Source organism: Armigeres subalbatus, chromosome 3 (genome assembly GCF_024139115.2).
Source record: "Armigeres subalbatus isolate Guangzhou_Male chromosome 3, GZ_Asu_2, whole genome shotgun sequence".
Lineage (NCBI taxonomy): Eukaryota > Metazoa > Arthropoda > Insecta > Diptera > Culicidae > Armigeres > Armigeres subalbatus.
Window position 1 is genome coordinate 395,893,357 of NC_085141.1, and position 20,297 is coordinate 395,913,653.

A 20,297-nucleotide genomic window follows, 5' to 3' on the forward strand; every position below is an offset into this window, starting at 1 on the left:
TATTGTTGATCAAGGCGACGATGGATAGGGCGATGTGCGTAGTTCGTGTTTCATTCTCTCTGAAACCTCTGAAACGCTCAGAGGGTGATGGTGTTTCATGCCTGCTATTCGCCATTGCTTTGGAGGAAGTAATACGAAGGGCAGGAATTGACACGAGTTGTACGTTTTTCACGAAGTCCGTTCAACTATTTTGTTTCGCCGATGACATTGTTTTATGGTACGTAAATTTGAAAAGACGAAGGAAGCCTACATCAGACTGAAGAGCGAAGGTAACCGGTTTGAACTAGTCATCAACATGTCGAAGACAAAGTACATGATTAGTAGTTCAAGAGAAGACAACGTGAGACAGAGTGTGTACCGGTGGGGACGTAATCGTAATCGAAGTGGTAGAAGACTGCTTCTCCTTGGGCTCACTGGTACATACTTTGGACTCCGCTAGACGCTCCGATCAAACAGAGTTCGCCGCCGAACCATACTTACTATCTACAAAACGCTCATTAGACCGGTAGTCATCTGCGGACACTAGACCTGGACGATGCTCGTGGAGGATCAACGCACACTTGGAGTTTTTGAGAGGAAAGTGCCGTGTACCAGCTGTGGTGGAGTGCAGATGGTGGACGATACATGGAGATGGCGAATAAACCACGAGTTGCATCAGCTGTTGGGAGAACCATCCATCGTTCACACCGCGATAGCAAGGTGGATCGATAAGGTGGAGGACCATTTATGGACCCTCCGTAGATTGTGTGGTTGGCGACGTGCAGCTATGAACAGAGCTGAATAAAGAAGACTTTGTGCATACTCCGGTCTTAGTATGAGCAAATAATAATAACAAAAAATATAAAATTTCCATAAATAATGCAAAATTTCCAGTAAAGAGTTATCCACGAAACAAAAAAAAAAACTTAATTATAAATAAAAATATATGTCCACAAAAAACAGGAAAAAGGAATAAAATTGATTAAATTGTCCATGTTATCGTTCTAAAGAAGGGGTCATTGGAAAAAAAAAATGCTCAAATTTATGGCTTTTTTATATTTTTCAAAGAATAAATCATTTTTTTATCCTCTTTATTGATTTTTTTGTGGGAAATTGTTTTTTTATTGGAAAATTATGTAATTCTTAATTGCTAAAACTGAAAAATTTATGAAAAAAAAATATTTTTTCAAAGGAACATTTTGATTTCTTTATGTAAAATTCTCCTTTTATAATTGCGATTTTTGCTTCTAAAACTGCTAATATTTTATTGTTTCATAGAAAACTCTTTATTGTTTATGGAAATTTTGCATTATTTATGGAAATTTCATATTTGTCTATACCCTTATGAGCAGGAGGTCCTGATTTTTTATTTCATGCATGCTTACACTCCGATTTCTTTATTGGCAATTTCCCAATTTTTTATGGAAAATTTCTAATTTATAGTTTTTATTTAAGTCTTTCAAACAATCTTAGTGGTTTTCTGCAATCCATGCATATTTTATTTTTTAGCTTATTAAACCACTAAGCTTTTTTAAGCTAAACTAAACAATAAACATTCTTATTCTATTCTGTGATACGAAAGAGGCGCTCAGCAATGGTTTTGCCAAGGGCGCTAAAGGGACGCTACGGTTCTGACTGTTATGAACTTGGTGTGCATTGTAGATGATGATGCTGATCCTGCCACATACCACTACAATGGTTTGAGCTGGACAGTTTATCATTGAGATAATTATCTGGCATTAAGTTAATCAGATTTGCAAAATAAATAAAAATGCTCAGTTTACAGTACAGATATAAATTAAGTAAATTTTCATTACAATCTCACAAAAAATGTAAATTGAAAAAATGCATTTAGCTACAAAAATGCAAACTCGCGATACCTTTTGCACATATGTCAAAAGCTTCACAAAAATAGCGCTCCAAGTTATAACATGTTAGGGTTCTTTCTCAAATTATGTAACGCGAAATTTAGTGATTTTGGACCCCCACCCTCCCCCTCGTAACATTTTTTGTATGGAAGGTTTAATTATTGTTTATACACACGTTTTGATATCAATATTTAGACGTAACCGGTCGATAGCAATTGTTGCGATGAGTGAATTTATTTGCCCACATGCATGCACACCCAGAGAAATACATCAGCTCATTTCGTCGAACTGAGTCGATCGGTTATATCAGTCAGTTCTCGTACCTCTTATTCAGGATTTTAAAAAGCAAAATCTAGAGCCTAGCAAAAACAAATCGTGTATAAAGCGACTCAGTGTATTTTACATATTATTATTTAATCTGACTGTAAATTCTTCACATGTTTCATGCAAAATCGATTAAAATACAAACACGATTTGCAGGAATAATTTTTCATTCGTTCCAAATCATTCGGTGAGAGTGCTATTCATATAAAAAAATGTGAAAAGTGTTGTTCATCCCCTTCCTCACATCATACATTTCCACAATGCAAGAAAACTTTCGACATCCAATTTCTATTTCAATGCGGTCAGTCCCGGGAGAGTTTGTCCACTTGGTTGGTCCCTTTTTCTTCCTCGGGATTGCCAGCCTTGTTTCCTGGAAGTAAGTGTGCAATCCAATCACAAAAATTTCTTATGTAAAACATGTCCTCAGCCACATTCATCTTGCAGTCCGATGATTTATGGCATTGACGACGGAGTGGTAATGATAATTTTTACACATCTGTGATCTAGTCGAGTGATAGCTACTGCTTTGGTTTTATCAAATCTAAAACGCATCCTGCTTTCAGACCGGTCCACATAAATCTCGAACACGGCAGAGAAAAAAAAATCTTCACCGCAGTACGCACCGTAATAAATCCATAAATAACCCGTTTAGTTACGGCTCATCCCTTCAAATTACAACAGATTATTCGGTTGAAGCAGAAAAATACACCCGACTTACCTTCCCGCTGTAATCCACACTTCTTTAGGAGATAGCCCAACAATATTTTTCCACACCGTTGCTTTACCACCCAATCTACTGTTGTTGGCCCGTGTTTTTGTTTGCTTATTTGACTTTGAAATTTATCCTTTTTTGCTTCTGTGCTGTGCGGTGACTTTCTACCGATATCCTCTAATCCTCTTGTTCTTCGCTATTCACAGTTCATGTGTACCTTTTCAATAATTTGTATTTATTTGTTTAATTTCACGTGCCTTTGCGTTATTTCTGCCATTTCTGTCGTATCATGTTCTGGCTTTCAGACACCATCCATGCCGCTGTGACGAAGGTGGTAGCTGAAAATCGATTTGGTGGAGGCGTCCACCACCTCTTGCTCTGGCAGCAGCCGCATGTTCTTTCGGTTTCAATCAGTTATTCTCGGCTTCTTGGGAAAACTCCTGGGGATTTGCCGAGGATTTCGCTTGTTTTCCGTAATATTTCCAAAACATTAATTCTTCTCGGATGTTCGTGAGTAAGAGGGCTGTGGAAGAAGTCCTTCTTAGTAATTCAGGACGAGTTTGGCGGGCTTTCGTTTTTTTCCGAAATCATTTTCGAGCTAACTTCCAGAACCGGGAATGAGAGTCAAGGTGCTAATCCATGATACGCAAACAGATATATGAGGGGAATTATGATTAATGATTGTTTTGACAGTGCGAAGGAGTTCGGTTCCAAGAGTTATCTTTGAAATGTAAACTTATAATGGATAATGTTCTGAGATGCACGAGTGAGTTGTAGGCGAATAAGAATCAGACACACACGCTACTCCTGTTTGAACACGTCGGTGCACTTATGAGCATTTTATGCATTTTAGGATTCTGAAACGATTATTTTGGTTTATTCTGTGCAAACTAGATGCATAATGGATAGCTGTCACCTCTAGTCACAAACATCAGACTGAACCTCGAGTAAAATGGAGCAAAAAATTTCACTCTGCAGTAAAATTTAAAATCTGTTCAACCAATAGGCCGATATATAAAACCGAGATTGCCCTACAATAATAGTTCGGTATTTATGAAATTCAATTATTTAAACTGCTCCAACTAGAGTAGCTCTATTTTTTGCAGCGTACTTTTGACTCAAGAAGCAAATCAGCTCCGCAGAACATCTTCCTGCATCATTACTTGTCGGTATCAAACAGAATGGCAAAGTAAGTGATTACTCACCTGCATTTTTATTGTTACTGATATTATTATCTACTTTGCGTTTAGGCTTTCTGGAAAACTTTTCCATTTAAAAACACCGAAACAAAACAGGACGGTTAGAGCCTTTCCATTGCTATATTGCTTCACGCTGGCTGCTCTTCAACAGTTACCGAAAGCAAGCCCCAGTTTTCTCGGATTCAAACCACTATCGGCATTAGCTGACTCTTCGGACAACTTGGAATCCCGCGGAACGTCGTACATACCATTCAGAAGTAAGTAGCAATAATCCCCATTGCAAAATTAGCATTGAGTCAATGATCAATAATCCCGTACCTAATAGTATAATTTACAAACAATCACCAAAATATACTATCAGAGATTATGAAATGTGGTGCTTGATGCTATGCTGAAAGCAGCGAGCAGAAGATTACATTTTTTAATTTCTTATAAAGCGGTCGTTGTTAGAACAATGTTTGGATTATTAAAAAGTAAATGATACGAAATTGACGCAGTTACCATTCTCGTAAATTTTTAATAATTTTGGCCAATAAATAATAATCCTTCATTGTTTCTTCATTTATTTAGTCTACATCTAAACAGATAACACTGAATCAACAATTTGACGCCATAATACACGGTTCGAGGCCGCATCTCTCCATCCTCGAATACGCTCCACGCTCGCCAAGTCGTTTTGCACCTGGTCTGCCCATCTCGCTCGCTGCGCTCTACGTCGTCTCGTACCTGCCAGATCGGCGGCGAACACCATCTTTGCAGGGTTGCTGTCCGGCATTCTTGCAACATCCCCTGCCGATGGTACCCTTCCGGCTTTAGCTACCTTCTGGATACTGGGTTCGCCGTAGAGCTAAGCGAGCTCATGGTTCATTCTTCGCCGCTGCACACCGTCTTCTTGCACTCCGCCAAAGATGGTGCTTGTAAGTCCTCCTCGAGCATTGTCCATGTTTCATGTCCGTAGAGGAAAACCGGTCTTATAAGCGTATTGTACATGACACATTTGATGCGGTGGCGAATCATTTTTGACCGCAGTTTTTTCTGGAGCCCGTAGTAGGCACGACTTCCACAGATGATGCGCCTTCGTATTTCACGACTAACATTGTTATCAGCCGTTAGCAAGGATCCAAGGTAGACGAATTCCTCGACCACCTCGAAGATATCTCCGTCTATCGTAACACTGCTTCCCAGGCGGGCCCTGTCGCGCTCGGTTCCGTCCACAAGCATGTACTTTGTCTTTGACGCATTCACCACCAGTCCAACTTTTGTTACTTCACGTTTCAGGCGGGTGTACAGTTCTGCCACCTTTTCAAATGTTCGGCCGACAATGTCCATATCATCCGTGAAACAAATAAATTGACTGGATCTGTTGAAAATCGTACCCCTGCTGTTACACCAGGCTCTCCGCATGACACATTCTAGCGAAATGTTTAACAACAGGCACGAAAGTCCATCACTTTGTCTTAGTTCCCGGCGCGATTCGAACGAACTGGAGTGTTCGCCCGAAATCTTCACACAGTTTTGCACACCATCCACCGTTACTTTGATCAGTCTGGTAAGCTTCCTAGGGAAGTTGTTCTCGTCCATAATTTTCCATAGCTCTACGCGGTCTATACTGCCGTATGCCGCCTTGAAATCAACGAACAGATGGTGCATTGGGACCTGGTATTCACGGCATTTTTGAAGGATTTGCCGTACAGTAAAGATCTGGTCCGTTGTCGAGCGGCCGTCAACGAAGCCGGCTTGATAACTTCCCACGAACTCATTCACTAATGGTGACAGACGACGGAAGATGATCTGGGATATCACTTTGTAGGCGGCATTAAGGATGGTGATCGCTCGAAAGTTCTCACACTCCAGCTTGTCGCCTTTCTTGTAGGTGGGGCATATAACCCCTTCCTTCCACTCCTCCGGTAGCTGTTCAGTTTCCCAGATTTTAACTATCAATTTGTGCAGACAAGTGGCTATCTTTTCCGGGTCCATCTTGATGAGCTCAGCTCCGATACCATCCTTACCAGCTGCTTTATTGGTCTTTAGCTGTTGGATGGCATCCTTAACTTCCCTCAAGGTGGGGACTGGTTGGCTTCCATCGTCCGCTGAACTGACGTAGTCATCTCCTCCGCTGCCTTGACTTTCACTGCCTGTACTCTCAGCGCCATTCAGATGTTCCTCGTAGTGTTGCTTCCACCTTTCGATCACCACACGTTCGTCCGTCAAGATGCTCCCATCCTTATCCCGGCATATTTCGGCTCGCGGCACGAAGCCTTTGCGGGATGCGTTGAGCTTCTGGTAGAACTTGCGTGTATCTTGAGAACGGCACAGCTGTTCCATCTCCTCGCACTCCGCTTCTTCCAGGCGGCGATTCTTCTCCTGAAAAGGCGGCTCTGCTGTCTCCGCTTCCGTCTATAACGTTCCACGTTCTGCCGGGTACCTTGCTGCAGCGCGACCGCCCACGCTGCGTCCTTCTCCTCCAGAATCTGTCTGCACTCTTCGTCGAACCAATCGTTCCGTCGACTTCGTCCCACATACCCGACGTTGTTCTCCGCTGCGTCGTTAATGGCTGCTTTGACTGTATTCCAGCAGTCTTCAAGAGGGACCCCATCGAGCTCACCCGCTTCCGGCAACGCTGCCTCGAGATACTGCGCGTATGCAGTGGCGACATCAGGTTGCTTCAGTCGCTCTAGGTCGTACCTCGGCGGTCGTTAGGGCCACGATATGTCCTGACGTCGATAATGTCGGAGAATTGCCGTCCATCAATCAGAACGTCGATTTGTGATTCTGTCTGCAGTGGTGATCTCCAGGAGAACCGATACGGAAGGCTGTGTTGGAAGTAGGTGCTGCGAATGGCCATATTCTTGGAGGCGGCGAAATCAATTAGTCACAGGCAGTTTTCGCTTGTCAGCCGTGGGGCGCTGAACTTTCCAATAGTCGGTCTAAACTCCTCCTCTTGGCCGACCTGAATGTTCAAATCCCCTATGATGATTTTGACGTCGTGGCTTGGGCAGCTGTCGTACTCACGCTCCAGCTGCGCGTAGAATGCGTCCTTATCATCATCAGTGCTTCCGGAGTGTGGGCTATGGACGTTGATTATGCTGAAGTTGAAGAACCGGCCTTGGATCCTCGACCAGCACATTCTTTCATTGATTGGCCACCACGCGATCACGCGCCTTTGCATTTCGCCCATCACTATGAAAGCTGTTCCCAGCTCGTGTGTGTTGCCGCAGCTCTGGTAGATGGTATGATTACCTCTAAACGTTCGCACCATTGATCCCTTCCAACAAACCTCCTGCAGCGCTACGATGCCGAATCCACGGTCCTTGAGCACATCGGCGAGTATGCGTGTACTCCCGATGAAGTTGAGAGATTTGCAGTTCCATGAACCGAGTTTCCAATCGCTAGTCTCTTTTCGTCGCAGTGGTCTTCGCCGATGGTTCCGGTCCGTACTCTCTTGTTGATTGTTCGTTGCGTGAGTTTTTTTTTTCTGGCTGGCTTGCAGGGCCTGACACCAAACCCTCTAAATTTCCGGTGGACCATGGTGCACAGTTTCACTTAGAGTCCCTTGCTGGCACTCGGATGATGATCAGCTGCCCCTTATATGGAGAACAGACGCTGTTGTGAGCCGATCCTGACATGGAGAACAGACGCTCAATAAGATTTGCACCTCCGGAGAGGAACAACCCCCCCCTTCCCTGTCAGCATACGACCACAGTTCCCACCGGGGTTGGTTACCCGATCTTCCCTAAGGTTGCTCGTATCCCGGCCAGCACCACGGGGAGGTAGGGTAAGGACCGCATAAGAGGTAAGAGACTAAGGACCGCGAGATGGGGTCTATTTTATTCCTTCAGGTATGCGAAGTACCAATGGTACGCTTTACCCAGCATTTGCCGTGCCTGTTTCTTCATATAAGCCCCAGCAACACAAGTCGTGCGAAATTGGTTGCACCAACATAATTGTGACTGAATCTGGTCTTATATAAGTAACTGTGACCTGTGTGTAACATGTCCCAAGCAACACCTCTTGTTTCTCAGTGAGTAACAACAACCGTGGTGTGACTTACTAAAGGTCTGACTTATGCACAACACGTCGTATTTGGAACTCCTTTGTGACAGAAAAAGCGCAAGAGGTGGAGCCTATTTGCAACATCTTGCGACTACAATGAAAATAAAAACATAAATACCAACCAGGAATCGAACCATGGACCTTGAGATTTGCAACCTGCTACTATAACCATCACACCAACAATTCTATTTGGAGATTCTGCTACAAGTGCACTACATAAACAACAAAGTCATTTGTAACTTCATTGTACCTTATACGGAACATGCAGGGGACTGTCAAAAATAAAATACTGCTCAGCTGAGCTCAAAGTGTTTTGTAACATATCAGAAACATTGTCGTAACAGCAATGAACCGAAGTGTTATTAATTCTGCAACTTATCTGTTTTGTTTCTGATATGAAACACTTCGAATTTTAAACCACCCATAGTCAGATGGGTAAAATATTGCGACGCCACTTAAACGGAAATGAAACATTGTGATTTTCTGAAACTGGAAAGTGGCTAGAATGTGACTCGATGTATTGACAGTGTCTTCAATGCAATTTATTGGGAACAAACACCTATTTGAAAGATGTTGCGCGTGCTGCTTGGGGTGTGCTACTCGAGAGTTTGATTGAATTTGGAAATGAGAGTTGAAGGATTTTTATTGATTTGGATGGAGATTTGCCTTCCTGAGTGCGCGTTTTTTCATGTTACGAACAGCAGAACGATCGCACGCGTTCGGAATAAATAAATCGTTCAGAATAAATAAATCTTTCGGAATAAATAAATAAATAGTCGCTTACCAAGGCGACTTACTATCCAGCTTTTCACGCAGGCCATGCTATAAAATTTAAATCACCCCTTTTGACATCTGCTGTGTCGTTATTTACTCTACAATGGGGCAACCGAAAGCTTCGAGGATCATTATTACAATCTTCAATATTGTAGCCCGGATGGACAAATTTACAATATATAACAGTCAATTGAATGCTGTAAGGAAATGGCCGAACCTTTGGTTTCTCTCATAGAAAATGGTTTCAATGAGCAGTTCTAGACCAACTAGGAACAAAGCGGTCTTAGACTTGAATGACCATTTTCAAAAATGAATCGCAATGAACTTAGAAGAAATGGTCAGATTTTTTATGCTTTACTACGTAAAACATGTATACCGTAGCGTTACGTGAGATACCAATTGTAATACGATACCTATTTCAATATGTGACTCAGATCAAGACAATAAGGTTTTGCATGTGAGTTAACCATCATTTCAGATCTTATACATCATTAAACAGACTTTGATTACACGGTTTTTAGCTGAGACTTCAAAAATATATACCAACAAAAACTAAGTAATATTTGAAACGTTGATTAGTGGAATCTGTTTGTAGAGTCAAAATATCTTCCAATGATACGTTTTAACATCTACAATATAATTGAAGTTGAAATGTTATTTTAAATTATGGATTTTATTACTCAGTGAATAGAAACTCAGATATATTATCATACTGAAGCAGGGTTCCAGGGGACACTGTTACAAATTGTGGATTTTTTTACATAAAGTCCAATACTGGTTGAAATTTCCTAATAAGCATTTCTAAAACTATGCTCCAAATCCGTCGTCAGAAAACAACGAACGTATCCCCATTACCAACATACGATTCGAGGCTCTCCATTAGCAACCCAAAAAGAGGCTTCTTGCCCCCACCTCGTTGGATGCCGTTAGGTTTCTACTGATCTTCTTCTGGGTTTAGGGAATCATCGAGGACTAAGCAAAGAGATATTCACAAATCGCCTGTTACGGACTCCATGTTATCTGAATCTGATGTTTAGGAGCTTTCCAGTTAAATATCTATCTAAATACTCTAAAATAGAAATAATATTTATTGCTGAGAATAAAAATAGATTTACCGAGATTTTGAATCATTCATCAACGAGTGAGTGAAAATCGATGACAGATAGAAAAAACAATAAGTTTAAAGCAAGGTTCAAGGCTACTAGGATACTGTTATTAAATCTGTACACAGTATCTGTCATGATTGAATCATCCCCCATCAATATTATAGCTAGCGTAAAAAGCTGGATAGATTACCTTATCATCTAACCGAATATCCCTTTCCCGTTGCACTCACAGATATGCAGAGGTCTCTTGTAGCAATGAGTGTTGGACTAATTTTCCTCCCCTAATCCTAAATTGACTGTGAGGACGAGGCCGGCATCGTTATTGATCGTGAATTATTGAAACTCCAAATCATGTACAGTGAAAATAGGTTTCTAATCCAGGAAAGCTATTTATTTGGGGAGCTGTGCAAATTTGTTGTTTCTCGGCCAATCACGACAGGCAACTACGATGTGCACAGTCAATTAACCTAAGCTAGCTAAGCTATTTGGATTGAGATTTGCCTTCCTCTCGGATATGTGATCTTGATGCGATGAGTGGGGTTACGCCATTAGCAATGAGATGGCAACCAAAGACATATCCTGTCGTGCTGACTAGTACATTCAAATTTAATTGCCTGTATGCCGGGTATTAAGCCACCCGGAGTGGAAATTAATTACTATGTCTGAAACTCGATTATGCATTGTACAACATGTGATAGATTTAGTTCGGAAAAGGTATTGGAGGGTAACCGCCCCTTCGGTGGGCTTTGATCCCACGACCCCAGTACGCTAGACCCCAGTACGCTAGCTAAGTTGCGGAGGACGACGGAGGTCCTTCGTAGCTTAGTACTAAGAAAAAGCACCTGTCTAGCGTACTGGGGTCGTGGGATCAAAGCCCACCGAAGGGGCGGTTACCCTCCAATACCTTTTCCGAACTAAATCTAGCACATATTGTACGATGCATAATCGAGTTTCAGACATGCTGACTATTTTTGTTTGGTGCCGCGTCACATATCTGGCATTGACGCACAGATTTTACGCATTTTTATGTGATTCAACCGACATCGTTTCTTGGAGCTTTGAATGGTAGTGAAGTCAGGCAGAGGCCTTTTTTTATCAGTGGTAATAATATGAGATTTCATATTTTCGGGAATACTTTTCTGGTGAGTTCCCTGTAACGATGAGTCGAAGCTACGCTTTAAACTTGAGGTTGATTAAAAATGTGTTCAAGTTTATCGACATTGGATTCACTGAGTAGAAGTTTTATCAAAACAAGAAACGTGGCACCAATCTTATTTTGTTATGTTTCAATTTAAAGAAACATAATGAAAAAGTACCATATATTATAATGATTGAATTTTTGATACTTTTTGAAAACATGAAGATGTCTAATGCATAACTAAACGGCTAAAGGATATTTTTGCCTTTCTCGTTTACTAAGTATACCTAAAGGCTATATGATCACTCCAAAAACAAACTTTTTATAGAAGGCTCGGAGACTCATAGTGTTATATACCGATCGACTCAGCTCAACGAATTGATGTGATGTCTGTGTGTATGTGTGTGTGTGTCTGTGCGCACCCACGTACCAAAATGTAGCAAAAGTGTCACTCATTTTTCGGGCACTTATCCTCAACCGTTTTGCTCGCATTCGACCCAGACTTCTATTCCATTGTTTCCTATCGAAAATTGGCCAAATCGGACTATGGGCTCGGAACGTATGGCGAAAATACTATTTTTTATTCGCACGAGAAAGGCACCATCACTGCTAGGTGGATTAATCTGGTTTTTTTTACAGTGAAAGGAGAATCACGAAAGGTAGAAATGCATTGGACTGTTTCAACTTAGGCGAACCAACAGATCAAACAGTCCAATCCATTTCTGCCTTTCGTGATTCAGTTTTTTGTGATTCCGTCTCTCGTGTTTCTGCCTTTTGTATCGTTCCGCCTTTCGTTCATTCTCTCTTTTGTATTCTGCCTTATATGCTTTCCGCCTTTCGTAGCATACCCCACCCAAAAGTTATTTCCTTGTCATTTTTATGAACCGGAAATTGAATTCTTTCTGGCATCATGTTCTACGTGAGTTGTAAAAACTGCTTCGGTAGATTTTGAGCGACCATAATGACAATAGACATCTAAATAACATAAACACTTACAACATGATTTAGACTCTTGTAATAAAATGACAAAAATGACTTCAAAATATTACAAAGTTAGTTAGCATAAGACCTCTCTCACTATTTTTGAACGTAATGCCCATAGATTCAGATGCAACAACGTCTTCTTGGACGACATGTTCCTTGTACGCCTTCGGAAGGAATTAGACAACGGTATCATCGAAAGGCTGGTGCAGAGGTTTCTACTCTCTTCAAAATCCCGCCAGTAAACCTGCACAAAAAATCAGATGGGTTACCTTATGTAAGCTGTAAGACCCGAATTTCACACATATTAAAAAGACACAAAAAGACATATAGGGGAAGACACCCAGAAATCGCCCTCCCCCCAGTTTTCGCCCACCTATTTTAAAACTTTAATTTCTCGAAAAATAGTTGTTGGAAACAGTTAAAGCTCAGGTTTTTTCATAATTGATTGATGCTTGTATGGAAAAACTTTAACTGTAACTGTTTTCAACAACTAGTTTACGAGAAATTAAAGTTTTAAAATAGGTGGGCGAAAACTGGGGGGAGGGCGATTTCTGGGTGTCTTACCCTATGTGACCAAATTCAGTCACATTAAGGTTGCTGCAACAAGCTTCACTTGAATTGTTTGGGGAAAATTCTACTTGCAGTCGCAACACGTCTTTTCACCTAGCGACTAACATAATTAACACATGTAACGAGTGTTCCAAGATACATGAATTCATCGACAACCTCAAATCGCATTCCATTCATTTCCACCTCGGGACCAACACTGTTTGGAATACCCCATTCTCAGCTTGCCACCAGATACTTAGTTTTGACAGGGTTTATGATCAGCTATCTTTTTTCTGTGTACCGTTTAAAAGGTACGAAAACCTTTTCCTCTCCTCAGCAATCTACATCATTGATGTCGATGTCATCTGCAAAACCAAGGAGCATGTAAGTCTTGTTGCTGATGGTTCCGATTCTATGCTTACCAGATCTTTGAATTGCACTTTCCAGACCTGTGTTGAAAAGCATCTAACGTCACGAACGAATCGGACGTCTCACCAGATATACTGAAGCTCAATTTGGGCCCATTCATTCTTCTTATTGGCATTACACATCCCTCACTGGGATATTGCCGCCTCGTTTACTTACCATTTTTGCATTCGAATATCATGAGGCTAAAATGATGATACTTTTATGCCCAGGGAAATGGAGACAGTATCCAAACTAAAAATTGCATAGACCGGCACCGGGAATCGAACCCAGCCACTTTCAGCATGGTCTTGCTTTATAGCCTCGCATCTTACCGCTAGGCTAAGGAAGACCCCTAGCCACACATTTTAATCGCAGTTAAAAATTATGCCAAATGATTCAGACCCAATCAAGTGTCAACCTAGGATTATCATTAGTAAGTTATCATTATTATCAATCCTTCAAAGGTTTACCAAAAGAGAAGTTCAAGCGTCTCGTACCGTATCTTTACTACGAGGACGACGATCAACTGGGCGCACTTACAACACAACCCCTGGAAGTTCCCCGTCGTTATCCACCTCCGATGGGACGACTTGAAAAGGCATTTTTTCTTATTGGAGGTACATTTGCTGCGGGATTTGCCGGAGGAGGGGCCTACGGTATAGCGGAAGGAATCACATCGACTCGTGACTTCCGCGGAAACGTTCGAGTCACACAGTAAGAGGTTTTTTAATTCTAGTAAATTTAATTAAATAAGAAATTTTGTCTAATTTAAGGATTTTCAACCATTTTTTGAAACGAGGAAAATCGATGAGTAATATCCTCGGAGCAGTCGCACTGTTGTACTGTTCCACTGGAGTGTTGCTACAGTTGGCAAGAGGTGGAAAAGATGATGCTTGGAACACTATCGCGGCTGGAGGTTGTACCGGACTGATGATCAAGTCATCCATAGGGCGAAGCTTAAATGGAGGAATCGGATTGATACTCAGTTCTGTGCATGTTTTGATCGAACATTTGAAGAAAGTTGTACTTGGCTGAATAAATTTAGAACTGTGGTTGTGTTTTAAATGTTTATTTGTTTCTCTAGCATGATTGTGCAGCACCAGTTTTATTTCTGGTCATATAATGCATTTTTTTGTTCGTATCCAAAGATATGTTTCTAACCAAGGCTATTATTTTCAAGTACCGGCTAAGTATGTGTGAAGACTAGAATTACATGATAGTACTAATTCGTTATAATGCAGGTAAACGCCTTGAGATATTTCACTGATGATGACCAAAAACGTTTCTTCTAAAATTTTCTAATCAGATACATACTGAGAGTGTTAGTCTAAAAAACACAACACTTGACGCACCAATCCAATTAAACCAAGCACTTCAAGATGGGTTTGCTTAAGTTCAATTGTAATCATATCTCGCTGTATCACCATTTTCCCGAACTCAACTCAGCAAATTTTATTCTTATGCTAATTTTTATTGTCTGTATACGAGCTTGCAACAGCATCCTTAAACACCCAAGTGCCATATAATTCCACTTTACCGCCCATGCTTCGTTAGCTCTCAATCAGAATTCCTCCCGCTCGCGCCCGCCGAAATGCCAAACACGTCAACCAAATGAAAATGGTAATCGCCGTGATTTTTCCTCCCACATCGGCATTTTCGGTGGGTACACAAATCGCGACTTTTCCTTTTTATGTTCGACAATATGTTTATGCATACATTAAGACGTTCGCATACTTCGCCTGGTGCGTGGTATCAGGAGAAATCTACCGAGAGCATAAATTCTGCTTATTTCGGGGAGGAAGTTTCGCGATTTCATCCTTCTTCATTATCCTTATCTCGGCACTCACGTGTGGAGCTGCAGCGCGATCCAGTAAGTAGGAGGGCGTGATTCCATGGCGGTGTGTTTTTTCGTATGCAAATTGGATGTTATTTTTATTTATTTATTAGCTTTCCCGTGCATGGTTGGATGGAAAAAAAATACGACTAGATAATACAAGACAAGATTGGTGTATTGTTGTTGATGCGTTTTATCCGGCAGACAAGGTGGATGAATCTAGCCTTGAGGAAAATTTATTGCCTGCGCAGATCCTGTTGCTAGTAAATCGTTTCGCTCGCATCTGATATTCATCAGATTAATAATCTTGAGTGGATAATACTTTTTCTTGCTCTGGGAATGGTTCGGGGTTAGAGTTGAACGCTTTATTTTATAGCTTGGGAAGATAAACTGTTTGTTGTTTTATCTTGATTGTATAGGAAGGGAGCCGTCTCTAGACGTGCCATTAACTTTGAAAGGTTTTGTGAAATATGCATAGCAAGAGCGTGTGTAATATGCATGGGAAATGTGAGACTTTTATACGTAATGACACAAATGGCTTAAGAAACGAACGATTATCCATATGCGATGTTCTTTTATGTAGATTTCAATCAAAACAAAGTATGTACAAATTGAATTATTCTGGTGCAGGTATTCAGTTTTCAATTATTGTGCTTAAGTTGAATTAATTTGTGTGTGATCCTGGGCCCAGGTAAACGCTGAAGCTCGCAGCCACCCAGGATGGAGATCGTTTACGTTGGCCCTATTGTACTTCTAGGGGTGCTCTGGACATATAAGTGAGTGAGAGGGTTGTCAAAATTATGTGAAACCACAGATCAAAAGAACAGTTTTCAATCGCCAAACATAATAGTTACTATGTTACTATCGAAGCCGTTGCTGAGTAGACATTAGGCTAAATAACAGCGTTAGGCAAAATTATTTTCCAAATTCAAGAAATATTTGTCTAATTCCATCGGTTTTTTATGTTCTCGAATACCTGTTCTTAGGAATCGGATTTTCATTGTATATACCACTTAAAGCCTGTATATACCCAAATCGCTAGGAAATCATGTTCAAATGAAAGGCAGATACTGTATTTAGTAGTGAGATGCATAAAAATATTAAAAATTTCATATTTATGAGCATTCCACGGTCATGCCTGTGAGATCATCGTGAAATCGTCTCTGGGGTGAACTCAGCGCAAGTGTAAACGCGACGGTGAACATGAAACGTGGAGCTGTTTATGAATTCAAAAATACAAGGAGAATATATTGATCTTGATTGAGAGTTCAGATCGACAGAGAGTCAGAAAAAATATTTTAAGTTTTTTTTAGTGGAATGTATTCAACAGTCTAAGACAAGTTTAGTATTTTCCATTTAATTCCACTAAGTTTTGTTATCTTTGCAGGTACGTATTTCGACCGATTTAATTGTTATAAGATACGAATATTACCAATGAGTTTAGTTTTAATTATAATTCAGTATCGATTGTTACAAATCGATTCTTCGTGATGATTTTACCAAAGTTTTCCAGTGTTGTAATAATTGTTTTCCTCGTATGAAGATGAAGAGAACATATGAAATACTTGTTTAAGAATCAATTTACATAATAAAACAATTTCAATAATGAAAAATAAATAATAAAATGAGAAAAATCATAAAACTCCTCGGAATTGTTGAAGATTATTTTGAAAGTCCTCAATATTTATCGGCATTTTTTTGGTTGCCTCCTTAAATTATTATTTTTGGTCAAAAAACACCGAGGGAGGGACACACATTTTTTTATATTTGTATCAACAAAACTCAAAGCCATGATGGACTTGTAGCAATCGATGCTTGATAAAGCCGATACTGGCCGGTACCTGGACGAGTGTGCCTTTTGGCTCGTGAACTCGTGAACAGAAGGTTGGAGTGAACGTGGCCGCTATTCAAGAAGTCCGATGGCCTAGATCCGGAGAACGTGAATTCCGAGCCGTGGACCCCACGACCAACACTGCATTCAAGTATAACATCTATCACAGCGGCGGCGGAAAAGCAGAGTATGGAGTTGGTTTCGTAGTGATGGGCAAGCAGATGAAGCGAGTGATGCGGTGGAAACCCATTAGCGAACGAATCTGTGTGTTGAGGATACGGGGCAAATTCTTCAATTACAGCTTAATCAACGTTTACGCACCGACAAACGATAAATCCGACGACGTGAAGGACACGTTTTATGAATGTCTTGATAAAGCCTATGGAGAGTGCCCAAAGCATGACGTGAAAATTGTTATCGGAGACGCTAACGCTCAGGTCGGTAGAGAGGGCTTTCCGCTACCAATGACAACGGCCAACGGCTAGTAAATTTCGCTGCTGTTAGAGGGATGGCCATCAGTACCACCTACTTTGCACGAAAGAACATCCGAAAGCACATTTGGAGACACCCAAATGGTGAAACTTGCAACCAGATAGACCATGTTCTGGTGGATGGGAGCCATTTTTCGGATGTTATCGATGTTCGGACATCCAGAGGTCCGAACATTGACTCTGATCACTACCTCGTTGTCAGTAAAATTCGATCACGGTTGTCAACTGTATCGAACGAAAGATCACAGCGAACGATGCGTTACAATATCCAGCAATTGTCGGCGGAAGGAGTATCGGCTGAGTACCGCCAGAAGCTCGACGAACGGATAAGTGCAATCAACGTTAGCGTCAACATCAACGATCTATGGGAGTCGATCCATGGAGCGGTGAGCACAACAGCACGAGACGTGGTAGGCACTGCACAGAGGTGACCCAGGACTGGTTGGTTCGATGTGGAGTGTCAGAGAGTGACAGACGAGAAGAACGTTGCCAGAAGCCGGATGTTGGTGTCGGGTACCGAATCGAATAGAGATCGGTACAAGGAAGCAAGAGCAGCCGAAAAATGAACCCACCGCAGGAAGGAAAAAGAGTACGAAGAACAAGTTATTAGTGAGGCGCAGGAAAAAATGGAGCAGAACGATATGCGGAGGTTTTATGAGTCAGTCAATGGCGTGTGGAGAAAGACAGCGCCATCTCCCGTCATGTGCAACGACCAACAAGGGAATTCGCTGACAGATAAAACTGAAGTGGCTGCCAGGTGGACACTTCGACACACTTCGAGACTTTGTTGAATGGAGGAAGTGACGGTGCATCGGTGAACAGAATAAATATTAGCGACGATGGACAAGCTGTGGAGTCATCTACACTAGATGAGGTTAAAAAAAATCAGAAGGGTTATATACAAGATACGACCGCCCGACGTAAACTACGTAAAACAGATCATAAGATAATTATTTTGGTTAGAGCCTATAGTGTTTGAAATTTTGACTTTTGCGCTCCCTTATGCTCAAACGATAACATTTGCTGTTTTGGTGAACCTCCTAAATTTTCAACTGAATTGGTTATAATATAACTGAGTACGAGCAGTTTGAAGTTTGTATGAAAATTACTATAGAAATCGCCCCGTATGTGAGAGATCGTTTCGTGAGGCGGATCATTAACTATTTAGGGGGAGATCTCCCAACGCCGGACACATCCCAATACCGGACACTACTTGCAGAGGTCCCTCCTTCATCTTATTAAGTACAAAAGGAAGCTATTGAAAAGGCTTCTAACGGCAAGGAATATCAGATCTTCATGTGATAAACTTTGTACAATATTTGAAGTTGAATAAAAAGTCTTCACTCCTGTTTTGTTACACTTACTTCAATTCAATTGTTTCTTCTTGCTGAGAAAGCCACAGAAATTAGCAGAAACAAAAATTGAAGAGGACATTGAAAAAGGTGGGAATTTGGATTAGGATGTAAAAAATTTAGCTGAAGAGTCAAATAAGCTCCACTAACAATTTTTAATATTTACAACTTAAAGCACGCGAATAATTTACTATTCTGAATGATGTCTTTACTCATGTAACAGGAACTTCTGAACATGATGCAATAGTGTCCGGTACTAGGAGACATTTTTCTGAATCGTAAAATTTTTCACCAAAATTCATCGTTGAAAAACGTGTTCAAATGATCAAATATAGTTTGTATGAATCATCAATGGTCAATAGTCATATTTTGTGTTTCTTTCTTCTATCTATTCTTCCTTTGAAGCAATATAACTCACGAAGAGGATGACCGATTTGCGAGATTTCCTCACTAATCGATTCGTATTGGGATCAGCTGTGTTTCTATATGCAAAAGGTTAGTAAATTTTAAAGGAAAATTTGGGAAAATTGTCAAAATACAATATTAGGGCGAGTTTGGAGAAAACCTAATGCGATCGCTCGAAAAATGATCTAGAGTGCGGCGTCGCAATCAACGCAGAAAATGACATTTCGAACGTTAAACGTAAAAACCCGAGCAACGCAGGGTACGTTCTGCTAGTATGGTATAAATGGAAACATAATCCGGATAGTTAAAGTTTTGTTTGTTAAATGGCTTATGTGTCCGGCACTGGAGGATCTCCCCCTAAATATAATCAACCCGAAGACTTCGTAGAATATTTCTAAATCTGTAAGACGATTGTTGTTGCGAACCGATCGGATTTTCGTAAGCAAAGTATAAAGAAAATAAAAATGCTCATTTTTGATATGTTATTCTTTTACGTGCTCAATTTTCACGATTTTTCATTTTTCACACGATTTAGTATTTCCTTAATCATTTTTCTTGCAAGCAGCGAATTGTTTGGCAATAAAGACGATTTATTCACTTGCTAAGTTTCCTATGTTGCCAATGTACTCATATATTTTTAGATATTAATGACCAACGTTGCAAAACGGTTTTCCGAAAAATCTATTGTTCTCATAGTAATTCCCATACAAACTTCAAACCGAGCGTGCGTGCTTAGTCAAATTACAACCATTGGGTTGTTGGATATATGGGGTCGGGAGGTAGCGAGGCTTGTTTTGGTAAACGTTTTGCCGCGTGTAATGTGTAGTTTTTCCGCAAATCATGTTCGATCGATCCATTTATGTTTCGAACAAAATTGGCGTAACTCACTATATATGAAAACGGTTGGATATACAAATTTAAAATTTTCATTTAACCGATTCAATCCGGATGGGTCATATATGACCCAAGGCGAAAATCAGTTGTCGAAAATCAGTTTTAAGAGATAGAGCCTTGCTTTCTTCAGCAAAAATGTTCAAAATTAACTGTTCCATCCAGGAAAAATATTGCCCAGGTCAGGTTATGGTCACTAGGATAATCTAGAGCATCCAAACTATCCTTGAGTTCTAATTTTGATGTTCTAAGGAATCAACATCATTTTTACCACATTCTGATTAAATAATTGAAATTGAAATGCTTAATGGTAATATCCCGCACCTGTCCTGCAGTATAACAGATCTTTTTCAATACCTAAGATACTCCAAATAGTTCTTGAACTCAGATCTTAATATT

At 40.7% G+C, this 20,297-nt stretch overlaps 1 protein-coding gene across 1 annotated transcript; it reads left to right on the plus strand.

Moving 5' to 3' along the window:
• The first annotated feature begins 3,787 nt into the window (after nt 1–3,787).
• LOC134223988 (mitochondrial import inner membrane translocase subunit Tim23-like) lies at nt 3,788–14,141 on the plus strand. The gene is made up of 5 exons (XM_062703212.1): nt 3,788–3,930; nt 3,990–4,072; nt 4,134–4,339; nt 13,559–13,808; nt 13,868–14,141. Exons 2-5 carry the CDS (start codon nt 4,065–4,067, stop codon nt 14,127–14,129), a joined length of 726 nt encoding a protein of 241 aa, XP_062559196.1. The 5' UTR covers nt 3,788–3,930; nt 3,990–4,064; the 3' UTR covers nt 14,130–14,141.
• The last annotated feature ends 6,156 nt before the right edge of the window (nt 14,142–20,297 follow it).